General features: G+C 47.7%; 3 protein-coding genes across 3 annotated transcripts; 2 read left to right on the forward strand and 1 right to left on the reverse strand.

Moving 5' to 3' along the window:
* Positions 1–1,325: 1,325 nt before the first annotated feature.
* On the reverse strand, positions 1,326–7,788 carry LOC117042725 (zinc finger protein OZF-like). Its single transcript, XM_033142347.1, has 3 exons — positions 7,629–7,788; positions 4,965–5,099; positions 1,326–3,311 (listed from the first exon to the last, which is right to left on the reverse strand). The coding sequence occupies exons 2-3, from the start codon at positions 4,984–4,986 to the stop codon at positions 1,780–1,782; spliced, it is 1,554 nt and encodes a 517-aa protein (XP_032998238.1). The 5' UTR covers positions 4,987–5,099; positions 7,629–7,788; the 3' UTR covers positions 1,326–1,779.
* A 2,368-nt stretch (positions 7,789–10,156) lies between these two features.
* LOC117042796 (SCAN domain-containing protein 1-like) lies at positions 10,157–12,607 on the forward strand. The gene is made up of 2 exons (XM_033142448.1): positions 10,157–10,285; positions 11,720–12,607. Exon 2 carries the CDS (start codon positions 11,832–11,834, stop codon positions 12,588–12,590), a length of 759 nt encoding a protein of 252 aa, XP_032998339.1. The 5' UTR covers positions 10,157–10,285; positions 11,720–11,831; the 3' UTR covers positions 12,591–12,607.
* Positions 12,608–13,741: 1,134 nt separating this feature from the next.
* On the forward strand, positions 13,742–17,285 carry LOC117042764 (zinc finger protein 239-like). Its single transcript, XM_033142405.1, has 2 exons — positions 13,742–13,904; positions 16,205–17,285. Exons 1-2 carry the CDS (start codon positions 13,748–13,750, stop codon positions 17,158–17,160), a joined length of 1,113 nt encoding a protein of 370 aa, XP_032998296.1. The 5' UTR covers positions 13,742–13,747; the 3' UTR covers positions 17,161–17,285.
* The last annotated feature ends 1,183 nt before the right edge of the window (positions 17,286–18,468 follow it).

Genomic DNA, 18,468 nt, shown 5'->3' on the forward strand with positions numbered 1-18,468 from the left:
CTTGAAATTCTTCTCTGGCACAATTTTTTAATCTCAGCCAGAGAATAATTTTGCATTCTGGTGCTCATCTCTTATTTGAGGTGGGCATTATTAGCCTCCTTTCGCTCTGCTCTCATTTCAGAGACGTCAAGCTGTACCACATCTCTTGTTCTGATTCTCCACAGTCAAGGAAGTTTATATTGAAACCTGACAGGTAGTATTAATATCCCTAGCTGTCTCTTAACAGGGGCACCACAGTATGCAGAAATTAAAAGGGCAAGCTTACACCCATTGCTGCACCTGTTGAATTTCTGCCTGTGTTACATGCTCTCTGTTTCTGTAATCCACTTCCCTTGCTGTAGAGATCACTTTTGTTTTTGATTGTTTTAAAACATTTTAATATGTAGTCTGTTTTTAATGTTTGTGTTTCAGTTAGGGCTGCAACAAAGTTCATCCAATAGTTAGAACAGTTGACTGGAAATGTTTTGATTGAATAATAATAAAAATTCTCCCAGACTAAATGAGCAGATTTTTAGTCTGTTCCAGTAATGGAGGGTTTGTGGTTTCATGAGTGACAGTCAATGCTGTGCAACAGCCCAACTCTGAAAATTCAGGGCTGACACAAGTACTGGCCAATCAGTGCTGTGCAAATCTGAGTTCAACTAAAAAATATACCAGCAGATTCTCCTTGGTCCTGATCCTAAGAAGAAAGTTGTCTGTCTGTCAGATACACTCCACGCACACGTCCATGACATTTACACTCAGCATAAAATCTGCATGTTCTTTGTATCCCAGCCCCGTTAACGGGGCAGAGTGAGAAAAGAAAGAACTTGAGGTAAACCAACTAGCTTTATCAAGCAATGTAAGAGCTCAAGAGAAGTAAAGACTGCATTGGACACAAGGAAACAGAAGAGCATAACCAACAAAATAATAACAGTGAGACGTATACATCACATTCTTATGTTGAGGACTAGCACCTTTGCCTCGTAAGACCAAATCTTGGGAACTAGATGTGAATCTCCCGTCTGCTGCCACAGCAATGATGGCTCCTCTTCTGGGCCTGAAGATTCGCACGGAGTTTCCTTTGATGGGCTCTGATGAATTTTCCCCATGCCACCCCAGCTCAGCCACCCCACACTTCTCTGCCCCCCAACCCTGGTTCATTCTCCCTCGCCATACAAAACGCATACCGCTGATACTAATTCTCTCAGTGCGGCCCCACCTGCACGATACACTTAAAGCAGCATTGTACCACTTTAAACAGCCATGGCTTCTCCCGAAAAACCCCAGGAACTGTAAGAGTGTTGGGAGATCTCTGTTCTCCCTCGGAAAGCTACAACTCCCTGAGAAGAAGGACTGAAAATCGGTCTGGGAATTGTAAGGGCCGGGAGGGGAATAGGCGGCTGGGGTGTGGGTGGGTGTCTCCTAACTAGTGAATTTGCGGCTGAGGTACGATTTGTTCAGAGGGCTTTTGGGTCGCGCTCTGCTATGCCAGCCCAAAGCTTTGAACGTTGAGATGGTTACCCCTCTGTATGCAGTGGTGGGTGGTGACCATTGAGCCTGGTGGGGTGGGACACCGGAAGCCTGAGAGCCAATGTCAGACAGAGCTGACTAATTCTAGTTCTGTCCTGCCATCTTCCCTGCCAAATTCTTCCAGGGAAACACAGACTAAAGAGTCCCCTGGACTGGACGGCAGTAAGTACGAAGTTGGGTAGTTGGAGTCTGGCTGGCGAGGTTGGCGGGGCACCCCCTTGTTTGCCCTCGTGTCTCAGCCACCGCTCCTTGCAGGGATTCTTCGTTCTACATTAAGCCGCCACCTTCATTTAAAATGTCCTCCCCGATTAAAGCATCGCTGTCTATCTCCCGCCCGTGGGTCCTTAGGTGGGTGGCAAGGTGGGTGGTTCGGATGAAGCTCTTCCCACAATCGGGGCACTTGTGGGGTTTCTCTCCCGTGTGGATCCTTCGGTGCCGAGTGAAGGCCGACTTCCAGCTGAAGCTTTTCCCGCAGTCCGCGCACTTGTAGGGCTTCTCTTCGGCGTGCGTCACCTCGTGGGAAACGAGCTGGGCCCTCTCGCAGAAGCTCTTACCGCAGTCCGGGCAGTTGTACGGCTTCTCCCCGGTGTGCAGCAGGAGGTGCCTGATGAGGACCGAGCTCCGGCTGAAGCTTTTCCCACAGTAGGAGCACTTGTAAGGCCTCTCCCCGGTGTGGGTCCTCTCGTGCAAGAGGAGCTGCGCCCTCTGGACGAAGCCCCTCCGGCAGTTGGCGCACTTGTAGGGCCGCTCGCCCGTGTGGATTCTCTGGTGTCGGATAAGGTCCGAGTGCCAGCCGAAACGCTTCTCGCAGCCTAGGCACTTGTAGGGCTTCCCTCCGGTGTGGGTCCTCAAGTGCTCGATGAACTCCGAATTCCAGTTAAAGCTCTGCCCGCATTCGGAGCACTTGTACCGCTTCTCCCGGGCGTGGATTCTCTCGTGGATGGCGTGGTAGGCCCTGCGGATGAACCGCTTGTTGCAGAAAGAGCATTTGTATGGCCTCTCGCCCGTGTGGATCCTCTGATGCGTCAGGAAGACCGACTTCCTGTTGAAGTCTTTCCCGCACACCACACAGTGGAAGGGCGTCTCGCCTGTGTGCGTTCTCTCGTGCGCAGTGAGCTGCTCCTGCTGCCGGAAGGTGTTCCCGCAAACTAAGCACTGATACGGTTTCTGCCCGGTATGGATCTGGTGGTGCCTGAGCATGTTCGCCTTGGAGCAAAAGCGCTTCTCACAATCCAGGCACTTGTACGGCTTTTCTGCTTTGTGGACTTTCTTATGCACAGCCAGTTCCGAGCTCCCCGCAAAGACCTGCTTGCAGGCAGTGCACTGGTGCGCTTTCTCCCTCTTGCGCATTTTCCTGGTTATTGGAGGCTGGGTGCTCTGACTCCTCAGCTCTCCGCAGCTTGAGCATGTCACCCTTGCCTGGGTTTTCTCTCCCAAAAGGTTCGCTCTCCAGCCAAAGTGCTTCCCGCAGTGCGCGCATTTGCGGGTTTTCTCTGGTTTGTAGATCCTTTGACGTCTAAGGCGGTGGGAGACAGGCTCTGCACTTTCCCCCATGCGCAGCTTGCGTCGGCCAGCCTTCCCAAGCGCCCGCACATTTTCCGATTCGCCGACATCTGCCGAGAGTCCCTCTTGGGATACACTCCTCCTCTGATCCATGGGGTTACCTGCAAGATCTACAGATGCTTCTTCCTGCACATGAGACGTGGAAATGCTCTCTTTGGTTCCGTCAGGCGAGGCTCCGGGTTCGGAGAGCTCGAGGTGTAAGGAAATCTCCTCACTCTCAGTCATGGAAGCACAACCTACAACAACAAGATTATTTTTTTTAAATGAACCTCTTCTTAACAAGGTAACAGCCTGTTGGCTGGATCAGGTCACTGGCCCATCTAGTCCAGCCTCCTGTTCTCACACTGGCCAAGTCCTCAAGCAGGACACGAGTACAAGAGAATTCTCCCCACTTGTGGTTTCTGGTACTCAGAAGCATTTCTAACTGTGAAATAGGTATAGCAGAGCTAGTTATCAAAAGCCATATATTTTGTGAATTTGTCTAATCCTCTCAAAGCCACCCAGGTTGGTGGCCATTCCTGCCTCCTGTGACAGAGAGTTGCAAAGGTTAACTGAGATCTATAGGTATAGGGCAGTATAGAAATTATATTAGTAGTAGTGTAGTAGTAGTAGTAGTAATGGTAATGGTAATAATAATAATTTGTTATTTATACCCTGCCCACCTGGCTGGGTTTCCCCAGTCACTGTGGGCGGCTTCCAACAAAATATTAAAATACAATAGTCTGTCAAACATTAAAAGCTTCCCTAAACAGGGCTGCCTTCAGATGTCTTCTAAAAGGCTGGTAGCAGTAGTAGTAGTAGTAGTAGTAGTAGTAGTAATAGCACCCTTTATTGTTCATATAGCTGAGAATTTAAATTGCCAATCTCTTCAGCCCAATGAAACTAATCTGTGAAATCGAAAGCTTGCATCCTTTTACCAGCAAGAGAAACTGGTCCAATCAAAGGAATTGCCTTACATAAGTTCTTATTTAATACTTTGGGAGCAACAATTTTTTGTAGACAAAAAATATATTGCATTAAATCCTGGGTGGAGGGGGGAATTGTTTGCTTTATATACAAAAAACAACTACTATGTGTTTTACACACAAAAACAACTTTGTTGGACTGATCATGTTGTACAGATTATCGTCTTCCAAAGCAACTACTCTATACCAAACTTAAAAATGGAAGCGTAATGCTGGCAGTCAACAAAAGCAAATTAAAGACTCTCTCAAGGCAAATCTTTAAAAACACCGACAACTGGGGAACACTGGCCTGCGAGCGCTCCAATTGGAGAACAGCCTTTACCAAAGGTGTCATGGGCTTTGGAGACACTCGAACTCAGGACGCAAGGGAGAAACATGCTAAGAGGAAGGCACACTTGGCAAACCCTCAACGTGATCAACTCCCGCCCAGAAACCTATGTCCCCGCTGTAGAAGGACGTGTGGATCCAGAATTGGCCTCCACAGTCACTTTTAGACACACCGTTAAGACCATGTTCATAGAAGACAATCTTGCTCAGCGAAGAGTGATCGCCAAAGAAGAAAAGGACGACTATTACTAAGTTGCATTCCAAAGCTTGAATTCTAGCAGGAATGAGAAGGAACCTGTGGCCCTCCACAAATTGCTAGACTATAACTCCCATTGGTTTCAGCAAACATAGCCAGCGGAGAGGAATGATGGGAGTTGTAGTCCAACCAAAATATCTGGGAGGACCATGCAGGCTTCAGTCAACGGTGAATTATTAGTTCACTGGTGCCATTCAGATATTTCCTCTTTGGCACAAATGCAGAGGGGCAGTTTAAATGGTATTATATGCTTCACCCACCACTGGGATGTGGCCCCTGAAAGGGAATGTGGCCCTCGAGGTGATAAAGAGCCCCCATCCTTGTCACAGCCAGAGTCTTACCTGTTTTGGAGTCCAGCGCCATCTTATAGTGTCTTTGGGGAAAGAGAAATAGGCTGAGAATCTTGGCTCACAGACATTCCAGTGAAGCCGGCTTGTGTTGTCATTTGCCTCTACGTAAAACAAGAAGGGCAGTCCCTACACAAAAGAAGAGGACAAGAACACAACAACTCTGACATCAGAAATGGCAATATCCAGAAATCTATGGAGAACACGTCAACTGACCAGGGCAGTCTGTTAGTGACCTTACGGTGGCCGCTCCTGTATAACAAAATGTCAAAGGGAGGCCCCATAATGCAACTTTAGCCCCTGCCTGCTCCAAAGACTGAAAACACAAGGAGCTTTGGGTTCGAGAGAAGCTACAAGTTCTTTTATGTACAATGGAACTTCACAGAACACACAATTTAAGTCACTCTAAAAGAAGGTGGCGGACTCGACTTCCTCAGAGGTTTTTTTTTTTTTTAAGCAGAGGTTGGAGGGCCATCTGCCACAGATGCTGGAGATGCCCGCTTTGCAGGGGGTTGGTCTAGATGACCATGGGGGAGCCCATTCCAGCTCTACAATTTTATGATTCTATATGGGAGTGCTCCCAATAATCTGCCCAGGTATGTGCACAGGTAAAATAACAGATCTAGTTGGAAGGCAAAACACAGAGAGCCGCATCAACTATCACAGTGCATCCCTAATTATTATGGCATTATTATTATTATTATTAAAATTTGTATACTCCCCTATACCCATAGATATCAGTGCAGTTCACATAATTAGACGATTACTGTATATGAAGGTCGTATCATCTTAGGAGGAGAGTGGCTGTAAGGGGCAGTGGCTACGGCACTCATGAAGGGACCCTGCACTTTGGAATCTGCCGCTATATTAGACTACAACTCCCATCATCACTCACCGTTGGCTACAGTGGCTGATGGGATTTGGAGTCCAGCAACTTCTGGAGGGTCATAGGTACCCTGTCCCTGATTTAATGGGAGATGCCAGGGATTGGCATAATTAAGTTGGCGGATTATGCCAAATTGGCAAAAATGACCGGAAGAATCAGAAATCAGGAAGAAAGACCAGAATTTTAATAAGGGATGGGGAAAATTTAGTCGTAGAAGATTCTTTGGAATCTTGTTTTTATGTTGTGACTGTATGTGACTGTAAAACTTTGATCTGAAAGCAAAATAAACAAATGAAAATATAATAATAATAATAATAATAATAATAATAATAATAATGGAAGCAGTTGCTCTGCCCCTGAACTCAATAAAGGAGCAGAAAGACACGAACCAGGCAGGACTCGGGAGTCAGGCTACAAGGATGGTGTTCCTACTACAGGCCTCTATGTTGTGAACTGCCCTGATATCTGCAGATGGAGGGTTGTATACAAATGGCAATAATAATAATAATAATAATAATAATAATAATAATAATGTGTTCCCTGACAATATGGAACTGGTTTTGCTGATTAAGACTCAGCAGTCTCCTTCCCATTCATGAAATTGGAAGCCCTTGGCCCTCTTGAACCCAAAGCGGAAATGTTGCTCCTGGACCATGGATGAGGGAGTCTGTGTGGCCCTCAAGGCGGTGCTGGACTCCAACTCCCATCAGCCCCTGCTGTTGGTCAAACTGGCTGCAGGGGCTGATGGGAGTTGAAGTCCAACACCAGGTAGTGTTTAGCCAGGCCCGTTTTAATCCACCACATACACAGGGCTTTAATATACTGTGATCAAAAACCGAGGAGAGGAAATGAGGTAACTAGGCATGTAACTAATCATAACCATAACGACAACAGAAACAACACTTTGGGCGCCTGACAACAACTCCAGTCCAGAAAAACTGACAATCTAGCACCCGCCAGATGTTGTTGAACTACAACTCCCTTCCCCCCTCCCGACCACTAGGCCACGCCACCTAGGGGCTGATGGGAGTTGGGAGCCCCACAACCTCTGGGGGGCCAGGGTTCAACCCCCTGTAAGAAAGAAATGTACCTGGAAGAATATCTATTTATATTTATTTAGAAAGGTCTGAAAAACTCTCTCAGAGCAGATCTCTCCCCCAGGTGCAGAAGACATTAGAGGCAATATATGAGAAATGTTTTCTCACTGAATCTCTCTGATGGCCTTTTCACCCCTTTGTCTTTTTCTGATGGCCTTTGTTCCCAAACGCAGCAGACCCCAGACCTTTCCATACAGCCTGGTTTCTTGATTTCTCTTTCATCCTACTGAACATCTGCCTCTGGCAATAAAATATATAAAAAATACAATAAACCTGAAGTGAATTGGCTTTTTAAAAAAAAGAAATATCTCGAGTGGGTTGGCATTTATTAAAAAGAAAAGGGCTGGACTGCAGTCCTGTCTCTGCACTCCTATACCTTAGGAACGTAGCCCTGAGCAGATTAAAATTAAAATTAATATCAATGCACCCGCAGATCAGTTTGCTTGTGAGTTCCCTCGCTCCACAGACCCGTGGAGATTAAAAATGGCAACAAGCACATAGAGCTTCTTGTATCCAATTTCAGGGCCTCAGATCTTACCTCTACTCTACTGGACACAGAAATAAACAGGCCACATTGCTGGCATCCTCCCCCTTTTTTTTGCATGCCCGATCCCAGATACACACCCACCCACAGCCCAAAATGCACACCCTTTGGTTGCATTTTGTGAAACTTACCAGGGGCTGCAGCAAGGCTCCCCCACGGAGACAGCCGCGCCCCACAAGCCGTGCAAAATAAAATGCAATGGGAAGCCCAGGCAGCCCCCTTGCAGAGTCGATCCTTTAAGGCAGGACGGGATCCCCTTTCCTGTCTTTCCCAGAGCAACCTCCGGGGCCCCCTGGTGGCCGCACGAGGTATCATGGAATCGTAAAGTTGGAAGGGACCCCTAGGGTCATCTAGCCCAACCCCCTGCAATGCAGGAATCTCAGCTAAAGCATCCATGACAGAGGGCCATCATCCAACCTCTGCTTAAAAGCCTCCAAAGAAGGAGAGGCCACAACCTTCCGAGGGAAACTGCAGTGACCCCGGAAAGTTTCACAGGTCAGGGTGGAGGATACAGGTGTGCAATGTTTCCCCACCCCCAGTTAGAGGGACTCTTTGCTTTTTATTCTCCGAGTGAGGAAAATCAACAGCTGCCTTACAGAATTGTAGAATCGTAGACTTGGAAGGGATCCCCAGAGGTCATCTAGTTGAACCCCCCACCAATATATATATATATAAAGAAGAAGAAGAAGAAGAAGAAGAAGAAGAAGAGTTTGGATTTGATATCCCGCTTTTCACTACCTGAAGGAGTCTCAAAGCAGCTAACATTCTCCTTTCCCTTCCTCCCCCACAACAAACACTCTGTGAGGTGAGTGGGGCTGAGAGACTTCAGAGAAGTGTGACTAGCCCAAGGTCACCCAGCAGCTGCATGTGGAGGAGAGGAGACGCGAACCCGGTTCCCCAGATTACGAGTCTGCCGCTCTTAACCACTACACCACACTGGCTCTCTTAACCACTACACCACACTGGCTCTCGACAATGGAATCACAACTAATGCATCCCTGACAGATGGCCCTCTGTTTAAAAAATTCAGTCCACCACCTTCTGAAGGAGTCCGTTCCGCTGTGATAAAGTTTTCTCCTGCTTCACAGGGTGAGAGCCAAACCAATAGCTTCAGGTTACAAGAAAGGAGATTCCGACTAAACACCAAGAAGAACTTTCTGACTGTGAGAGCTGCTTGGCAGTGGAAGGGGCTCCCTTGGGAGGTTGTGGACTCTCCTTCCTTGGAGGTGTTTAAGCAGAGGTTGGATGGCCACCAGTCATGGATGCTTTAGCTGAGATTCCTGTATTGCAGGGGGTTGGACTAGATGACCCTCTTCCAAGTCTACTATTCTATGGTCCCCAGAAAAGGCATCTGGTTTGGCCCCTGTGAGCACAGCAAGCTGGACGAGATGGGCCACTGGCCTGATCCAGGTGAAGACTCCTCTGGAGGATGATGATAATGATGATGATACTTATCAAATTTATATACCGCCCTATACCCAGAGGTCTCAGGGCAGTTACAGAAAAGATCAACATAAAAACCACAATACGTAGATATAATCAAAATAAAAACAATAACCCAATAACACCCCCCCAAAAAAGAACCACATTTTAAAAGGGTATAGGATGTCAATCAGATCAAAGGCCTGGTTAAAAGGGAACGTTTTTTCCTGATAAATAATAATAATAATAATAAAGTTAAAGCCATGGTTTTCCCAGTAGTGATGTATGGAAGTGAGAGCTGGACCATAAAGAAGACTGATTGCCGAAGAATTGATGCTTTTGAATTATGGTGCTGAAGGAGACTCTTGAGAGTCCCATGGACTGCAAGAAGATCAAACTTATCCATCCTTAAAGAAATCAGCCCTGAGTGCTCACTGGAAGGACAGACCCTGAAGCTGAGGCTCCAATACTTCGGCCACCTCATGAGAAGAGAAGACTCCCTGGACCAAACTTTGGGAGGCAGTGGAAGACAGGAGTGCCTGGTGTGCTCTGGTCCATGGGGTCATGACTAAACAACAACAACAACAACAAGGGTTGCCAGGTGTCCACTATTTGAGTGGACAGTCCACTTTTTCACATTATGTTCACTTTTTTCACAAAACAGTGGACATTTTTTTATTCAAAAGCTTTATGATGAAATGGTATTTTAATACGTGTTAAAATGTTTGTAAGAAAATATATAATTTCATTTCATTTACCCCCCCCTCTTGTCCATTATTTTTTGGAAGCAGACCTGGCAACCCTAACAACAACAGTGTAACAACAACAACAACAACAACAACAACAACAACAACAACAACAACAACACAGCAGCAAAGGAGAGCTTTCTTCATTTCCATGCATTTCCAAAAAGCTCTCTTCCTCCTGCTGCCCAGCACACAGAGAGCCAGTGTGGTGTAGTGGTTAAGAGTGGTAGCGGGATATCAAATCCAAACTCCTCCTCCTCCTCCTCCTCCTCCTCCTCCTCTTCTTCTTCTTCTTCTTCTTCGCAGCACAGCACACAAACATACAACACACACTCTTTCTCAGGCACAAGCACACAAACACACAGGTGGAAGGCGCCCTGCTTCGGAGCGGCTCTCTCAGGGTTAAGCGCAGCGAGTTCGGAGTGCTAGAGCTGACAGCCCTCCCGCCCCCGGGCCCCCCACCCGCACGTGCCGGGGAGAAGGAGGCGGCGGGGGGCGCGGGGACTTCCTGGCCCGCCCACCGTGGGGAGGCGGACTTTGGCGGACTCCGGGAGCCTCTTCCCGGCGGGTTCAGAGGAGCGGAGGAGGGAGGCGGCTCCGGGCTGGTCTTCTGCAAGCAGGTGCTGCTCTGGGTTCAGTCCTTGGCCGTGACCCCCTTCCGTGGGGAAGGGAAGGGTCTCAAAGCCCCCCGCCGCCGCCCCCCAGGATACTAGGGTGCCCAGGTGCGGAAAGAGGGCAGGGGTCCAGCACCTGGAATGGTTGTTGCAGGGGGACCTTTAATGGTTGTTCAACAGGTGCAGCTGCCAGGGCTCCTGCACCCTTAATCATGGTACAGAAGGAGGAGGTGCAGCACCTTTAACATTTTTTTTTATCTTTCTTTAATGGAATTTGTAAACTCCTTAAATCTTTTTTTTTTTTTTTAAATCCCAAGCAACTCACTTAAAATAAAACGTACATTTAAAAAATACTGGTAAAAGTCAGGTGTTTTTGTTTTTTTTAAGGTTGATCTTTTTAAATGCAAAATATAAATAAATCGGCGCGGTAAAATAAAATTATATGCTAAGAAACAAGTCGGCTTTGCAAAATACCGTCACTGTTCTGATAAAACTGATCATAGATCTGCATAGTTGCATAGAAGACAGCCGTTCACCAGGTGCAGCTGTCAGGGCTCCTACCGCATTAATTTATTTTATTTTAATGGGTTTTGTAAACTGCTTAAATCTTTAAAACTGCCAAGCACCTTACTTAAAATAAAATAGACATTAAAAAGTACTGTATCAATAAAAGTCGAGATTTAAAAGCAAGTTGATCTAAAAAATATTAAACAAGCTTATCAATAAATTAGCAGTTTAAAATATACATTGTAAAATAAAGTGATATGGTAAAATGCAAGTCAACTTTACAGCAGTATTCTGGAGCAAAATACCATCATTATGCTGATAACACCCAATCATAGCTGTGTATCTGAAGAAGTGGTCTCTAAGGTGCTACTGGAAGGATTTTTTTAATTTTTAATTTTGTTTTGATTATGATAGACCATAGTTGCTTAGAAGTTCGGCAGATGCCAACTTGTGGGGCTCCAGCACTTTTCACAGCTGTGTAGAAAAATTAATGCCAGCCCGTGTTGCTTGCCCTGCAAGTTCTGGCTTCCCCAGCTTTTAAAAGGGATCTTGAATTCACTTGTAGCAATGAGGAAAAGAGAAAACCTTCCTTCCTTATAAGGTGTAGTGATGGCCACTGACATACAGATAACTTTAAAAAAAAGGATCAGGTAAATTAATGGAGGATAAGACCATTAATGTCTCCTAGCCACAATGGCAATGTTCTCCCTCCATTGTCAAGCATTACAGTGTTTGGGAAGAGGGATTGATTGTTAAGCCATTATGGGAATTGTAGATCCATGAAGGGGGTAGGGATTCTCATAACAATACTTAGCGCCATTAACAAACCACTTTCCAAAATTCTTCCTATACTGCCTTAAGTGTTTAGTTCAGATGGGGCCCGAGCCTGTAGGTTTTGACTAATGTGTCTTAATTGCCTTTCCCTTCCATTAGGGAGAAGCCTCCTTAACCCAGATTCCTAAATTCTGTCTGTATAAGCCACCTTCTCTGCCTGTGGACTTCTCTGAAAACAACTGGCCACTGCCAGGTCAGGCGGCAGTGGAAAATGGCAGTAGAGTGGGGCGATGTGTCGACACTGGGCGTAAAGTTAAAGTCTGCCCCCTGGACTACGATTAAGGTTGAGGAGCCGGACCCAGAAACGGAGCAGAGTCTGGTTCTTGAGATCCAGGAAGGGGGCACTAGAGGATTCTGGGAAAGAACCGTTCCGCCACAGGCAAACCGGGAAGGCAATGAAGAGGTGCAGCGGAGCTGGGAAGCTCGACTTCAGGGCTTTGTGAAGGCTCTCGAGTCCCCTCATTTGGACGGGGGCCACTCTCAACCTCCACGGCCCGCCCCGCAGGACAATTGTGTCAGGGAAGTGGCCAGAGGACAAAGGGCCACCAAACTCCCGCCAGGCCTCTGCTTAGAGGAGTCGCACAAAGCCCTGCTGCCCCAAGATGGGGCAGGCGGCGGGAAAGTGAAGGAAGAGGCCCCAGAGGGGGAGACGGTCGCCAAGGATACTCTGCGGCTGCGCTTCAGACATTTCTCCTGCCGCGAAGCAGAGGGGCCGCGGGACGTGTGCCGGAGGCTCCGCAAACTTTGCCACCGGTGGCTGAAGCCCGAAAGGCGCACCAAAGAGGAGATTGTGGAGCTGGTGGTCTTGGAGCAGTTCCTGGCCCTCCTCCCGAAAGAAATCCAGAGCAGGATCAGGGCCTGGGACCCAGAGACTTGCTCGCAGGCAGTGGCCTTGGCGGAAGATTTCCTGATGAGGCAGCGGCAGGATGAGGAGGAAGAAAAGGAGGAGGTAGCTGTGTTTGATAACTGAGTTGGTCCTCGTTCGGCCTTGCTTTATTTTGCTTATTCCGGGAATGGGAAACCACTGTGACCTTCCAGATCTTTGCCAGACTTCAACTCCCATCAACTGCAGCCAGTGTGACCAATAGGCATTGGGTGATGGGAGTTGTAGTCCAGGGATTATTTAGCTGTAAGCCACTTTTGGGGCACAAGAACACTGAGTAATGGCTCTGTCCTTCTCTGTGCAGGATTAGCAAAAGTTCAGATCACTCATCAAGACGGAAGGGCCAGAGCTCAGTGGAAGAGTTTCCTGCCCTCTCTCATAATGCCAAAACTCGTGGGCTGAATGCTGGCAAGTTTCAGAACAGACAAAAGAAAGCCCTTCGTGCAGAGTTAGACTGTGGAACTCGCTGCCACAAGCAGCAGCAATGGCCGCCAACATAGATGACTTTACAAGAGGGCTAGACGCATTCATTGAGGAGAGGGCTCTCAATGGCCATTAGCTATGATGCCTGTGCTAGACCACCACAGTGGAAGGCAGTAATGCTTCAAAACACCAGTTGCTAGGAACAGAAGGGGAAAGGGCTCTTGTGCTCAGATCTTGCTTGTGGGTCGTCCCCCCCCCAGGCAGCTGGTTGGCCCCTGTGAGAACAGGATGCTGGGCTAGATGGGTCACTGGTCTGAGCCATATATATATCAGAATATGCATAGGTATCTGTTCAAAATGAGTTACAGGTGGGTAGCCGTGTTGGTCTGCCATAGTCGAAACAAAATAGAAAAATCTTTCCAGTAGCACCTTCTTCAGGTGAAGAAGTGTGCATGCACACGAAAGCTCATACCAAGAACAAACTCAGTTGGTCTCTAAGGTGCTACTGGAAAAAAAATTCTATTTTGTTCAAAATGAGAGCAAGAGCATCGAGTGATACTGAGGACGATCCTAGCAATGTTTTCCAATGTTATTTCTTATCAACAAAAAATGTGGTGTGGTGTGTGAGCAAATTTTTATTCTGAAAGTATGGCCCAAAGAAAAAAAGTTTGAGAACCACTGATCTAGGAGGAAGTCCACGAGTTCTAGTGGTACAAGACACAGGGAGAAAAACATTTCTCGTACCTGCTTTCTCCGCTCCTCTGTTACGTTCCCCTGCCTAGCTTGCCTTTTTCCTTAACTAGATATATATGCATCTGTGAATGAAATGCTGTTTCTCAATGCTGTTTCAGGTATTGAAGTCATCCAGGGATAAGCCAGATTGTCTTCCTACGGCAGAAGCGGAACCTCTGGACTTGTGCCAGACGCCAGCCCTGAAGGAGATCAAACAAGAGGAGGACTTGGATGTTACCATGCAGGGTAAGGACCCTTTCTGTTATTGGATTCAGAGTTTCCAATTAGGGGCTTCATCAAAAGACATTTGATGAATCTGGCATACGGTTCTGGTAGGAGGTGTTCCCCCCCACCGCAGTCTTGCTGCTTGCCGAATTCTGCGCACGCTGTAGGGCTGGGCGCTTTATCGAATATCGCCTAAAACTGGTTTGAATTCCATATTGCCTTATCAGTTTCACAGTTTTTGACTTGGCAATGTGTTTGTGTGTGCGTGCGCGTTATGCAAAAATCACAATGTGGGGAAAACCGTGACCACCCTCATTTCAGACATTGTGATATATCAGTACAGTCGTACCTTGGAAGTTGAACAGAATCCGTTTCCGGGAGTCCATTTGACTTCCGAAACGTTTGACTTCCAAAGCGCAGCTTCTGATTGGCTGCAGGAAGCTCCTGCAGCCCAACCGGAAGCTACAGAAGCCCCGTTAGATGTTTGGCTTCCGAAAGAACATTAAAAAACCAGAACAATCACTTCTGGTTTTTGATCATTCAGGAGCCGGAATGTTCAACTCCCAAGGCTTTCGGGAGCCGAGATACGACTGAATATCACAATGTTTAGCTGGTGATATCTTACAAAGTTGAAAAGCAGCACCATCCTTAATCCAGACATTGTGCTATATCTGAATATCGTGATGTTTAGCCAGTGATATATTGTGATGTTGAAAACCGGATATCGCCCAGCCCAACACACTGGAAGGTCCCTTTGAACTCTATGATTCTATGACTCAAGGGGGCTGTACCTCTTATCATCCCTGACTGTGGGTCTTGCTGGCTGTGCTCTGGATTTGAGTTCGGAGGCAGTCACCCTTCGGAATACCACCTCCTGGGAACCACAGGAGGGGAGAGAGCTCTTGTGCACAGATCCTGCTTGCGGGATTTCCCACAGGCATCTGGTCAGCCGCTGTAAGAACTGCTGGACTACGTGGGCCATTGGCTGGATCCCGCAGCCAGGCTCTTGTTATGTTCTCATGGCTCTGGGGGCTGATGGGAGCTGAATTCTTGGCTACATATGAAATAGATCACCGGGAGGAATGGAAATGGGATGGAGCAGCTGCAGTTCTGGCAGAACAAAGGGTGGCATTCAACATCACACTGAGTTAAAGGTCCCCCAGCAGCCTACGAGTTGTGCTTGCACAAGAATCATAGAATCCCATATTGAGAAAAACATTGCAAAATATAAAATAAATAAAAAAAGGAAAGGAAACTTTGAAGCTTATGTACACAACAAATGCCAGGACTAGCAGAACTGTTGGTCCTAGATTACCTATTGATTTAAAATACAAAAAAATAGCAAAAGTTAAAAAAAGCAAATTAATGTTTTATAAACCCAGGAAAAGAATTTTCAGCACAGTACAAAAATTTAAAGCATTCCTTTCTTTAATTTTGTAATTTACTGTGGAAAACGCTCAGAATATCACTACTGTTGTAGTTAACAGTAGGAATTGATAGCTGAGCAAAGAACCATAATTTGGATTATAAAATTATTGCTTTAATAAAAATTCCTTAAACACTGGGGGGGGGGAAGAATCACAGAATCATAGAGTTGGAAGAGACCACAAGGGCCATCCAGTCCAACCCCCTGCCAAGCAGGAAACACCATCAAAGCATTCCTGATGGATGGCTGTCAAGCCTCCGCTTAAAGACCTCCAAAGAAGGAGATTCCACCACACTCCTTGGCAGCAAATTCCACTGCCAAACAGCTCTCACTGTCAGGAAGTTCTTCCTAATGTTTAGGTGGAATCTTCTTTCTTGTAGTTTGAATCCATTGCCCCGTGTCCGCTTCTCTGGAGCAGCAGAAAACAACCTTTCACCCTCCTCTATATGACATCCTTTTATATATTTGAACATGGCTATCATGTTCAAATGATAAGGCCACGGTTCTCACAGCTGGTTTCAAAACTGATCGCTGTAGCCATTGGTACTTCTAGTTGCACAACTGTTTTGCTGGATGTCATATTGTGCAGCCTTTATACTTGCCCTTACATTGGTGGAAAGAGCATTGAATCTGGGCCATAGGTAGTATTCAGCTTGCTCAGAATAGACCCATTAACATGAATGAACATAACTAAGTCTGGTCCGTTAATTTCAATGGCTCTGCTCTGCATAAAATTTAGTTGAATGACACCTATAGTATACCTTTTCTGCTCATTTTAATTCTTTGCGTTTATATGTATGTCTCCTGTTGTTTTATTTAAAATGTGATTCGAGGATCCCTTTTCCACTGTTCAGGGAATCGTTTAGTTTCTGCATTCTCCCCCTTTGTATTCCAGAAAGTAATTTGAGGAAGGAGAAGACCCACACAGAAGTTTCTGGAGACGTGCAGCCATATTGGATGTTGTCAGGGAACTGCGACCAGCACGTTTCCCCCCACCCTGATTTTTGCGAAGCCTCCGAGAGCCGCATGGGAAGCGGACCCGAGAATGAAAGCTCAGTTCATTGTCCTCAAGGCTGTTGCAAACAATTCAATGGAACAACCGACCACCAGAGAATCTTCAAAGGTGAGGGGCGGATCTCTTGCACTGAGTGTGGGCAGCTTTGTAGAAGTGATCATGGTGAAGATTGGAGAATCCACTTGGAAGAGAAACCTTACGAATGCTCGCATTGTGGGAAGAGGTTCAGCCGGAAAGCCGACCTTGTCAGTCATCAGAGAATACACACAGGGGAGAAACCGTACAAATGCCCAGACTGCGGGACCAGCTTCAGCGACTGCTCAAGCCTCAGCAGGCACCGCAGGACCCACAGCGACGAGAGGCCCTACATCTGCTCGGAGTGTGGGAAGAGCTTCGCTCAGAGAGCAAACCTCATTAAGCATCACCGGACCCACACAGGGGAGAGGCCTTACACCTGCTTGGAGTGCGGGAAGAGCTTCAGCCAGCAGTCAAACCTGATCTTGCACAGGAGGACGCACACGGGAGAGAGGCCCCACAAGTGCCCCGAATGTGGGAAAGGCTTCAGCCGGAGGTCTCACCTCCGCGTCCACGAGAGAGCTCACACCGGAGAGAAGCCCTTCCTGTGCTCGGTTTGCGGGAAAGGCTTCAGCCGGAGGCCGAAGCTGGTGACGCACCAGAGAATCCACACGGGAGAGAAACCGTACGAATGCTCCGACTGTGGCAAAGGTTTCACGGGAGCCTCTAGTCTGAACAGGCATAAGCGGATTCATTCCGGGCAGATCCCACAGGTCCCCCCACGGCAACTGATTTTTAACAGAAGTCATGTTTTGAACTGAGCAATGGTTTTGAGGGAGGGCAGCACACAGTGTTCAGTAGGCCCCAAAGACCTACAGGCCCCAACGACTCACTTCTATGCACAATGGACTCTGGTGTCATCGTTTGAGCGTCCGGTGAAGACTGTGACTATCTGAGGTTGTAGTCAATTCATTCCAAGCCTGAGCGGACCCATTGAAATGAAAGAACCTACACCAATCATGTCCGTTAGTGTCTACTCGTGCATTGAATACGACCTCCGGGATCAAATCCTCACTCCGCCATAAGGCTTCCTTAGGGGACCTTGGGCTAGTGCAGGGGCATAGCTAGCCGCTGGGCTGCCGGGGACAGCAAGCCAAGCGGCACCCCTGGGGGCGGGGCGTCGCTCCGTGCGCGTGACGTCATGACGCATGCGCACGGAGCGACGCCTCCGCCCAGGCCAGCTGGCCCGCCCCTCTCCTTTCCCTGCGGGCTCCGCTCACGGAGTGCAGCGGGTATTTGTGCTGCTGCGCTCCCTGAGCGGAGCCGTCCCGGAGCATGGAGAGGGGTTGGGCCAGCAAGGGGGGTGACACCCCTCCTCGCTGGCCCGCCCCTCTCCATTTCCCGCCGCCTCAGGGAGCGGATCGCCGAGAAAAGCTGCTGAAAGGGAGAAAGCCCCCTCTTTCAGTGGCTTTTTCCGCAGCTGGCTGGAGGCCGGGTGTGGGGCTCCGCCCCGAGTGTCACCCCTCCAGGGCGCTACCGGGGGGCCCCCGCCCCCCCTTGCTACGCCCCTGGGCTAGTGCAGTGGTTCCCAAACTTTTTCGGGTCACTGCCCTCTTGGTTCCATAAGCTCACCCCCAGTGTCCCCTACCCTGTGAAAATACAAGATCTCGAAGTAGCTGTCTTATTACAAAGGAATTTCAGAAATAGACTGGAAAGAGAAGTTGCTGAATTGAAACTCATTACCAAACTTAAAACCATGGAGAGACCTGGTCTGAACAAAGACATTGGATTCTTATCCCATTATACATGACATGCCGGTGTTAAAAACTCAGTGTATAAGCTAGGCGCCAAATTTCTACGATCTCAACTACATTGCTTGACAGTAGCTTGCTCTTATAATTCAATGGCCCCAGTATGCAAGGGGAAACACACAATGGAAATGGTACTGAAGATGGACTAAGGCCGAGGTTTTTAAACTGTGGTCACCAACCTGGTGCCCATAAACCTTCATGCAGTTGCAACTGGACCCTCGCCAGTAGCAAAACGCACCTGGATAATTTCTAACGCTGCTCCCTGCACCTAAAGGTTTATGCCCTGACAATCATGCCTCAAGCAAGAGAGAGCCACAG

The sequence above is a fragment of the Lacerta agilis genome, chromosome 2 (genome assembly GCF_009819535.1).
Source record: "Lacerta agilis isolate rLacAgi1 chromosome 2, rLacAgi1.pri, whole genome shotgun sequence".
Classification (NCBI taxonomy): Eukaryota; Metazoa; Chordata; class Lepidosauria; order Squamata; family Lacertidae; genus Lacerta; species Lacerta agilis.

What these genes read in the sequence shown, in the direction of transcription:
- LOC117042725 (XM_033142347.1), bottom strand. Translation starts at nt 4,986, where the DNA reads ATGGCGCTGGACTCCAAAACAG. An exon ending in GGCGCTGGACTCCAAAACAG is followed by an intron (nt 3,312 to 4,964) that starts GTAAGACTCTGG and finishes TTGTTGTTGTAG; the next exon opens with GTTGTGCTTCCATGACTGAG.
- LOC117042764 (XM_033142405.1), top strand. Translation starts at nt 13,748, where the DNA reads ATGAAATGCTGTTTCTCAATGCTGTTTCAGGTATTGAAGTCATCCAGG. An exon ending in CTTGGATGTTACCATGCAGG is followed by an intron (nt 13,905 to 16,204) that starts GTAAGGACCCTT and finishes TTTGTATTCCAG; the next exon opens with AAAGTAATTTGAGGAAGGAG.
- LOC117042796 (XM_033142448.1), top strand. Translation starts at nt 11,832, where the DNA reads ATGGCAGTAGAGTGGGGCGATGTGTCGACACTGGGCGTAAAGTTAAAG.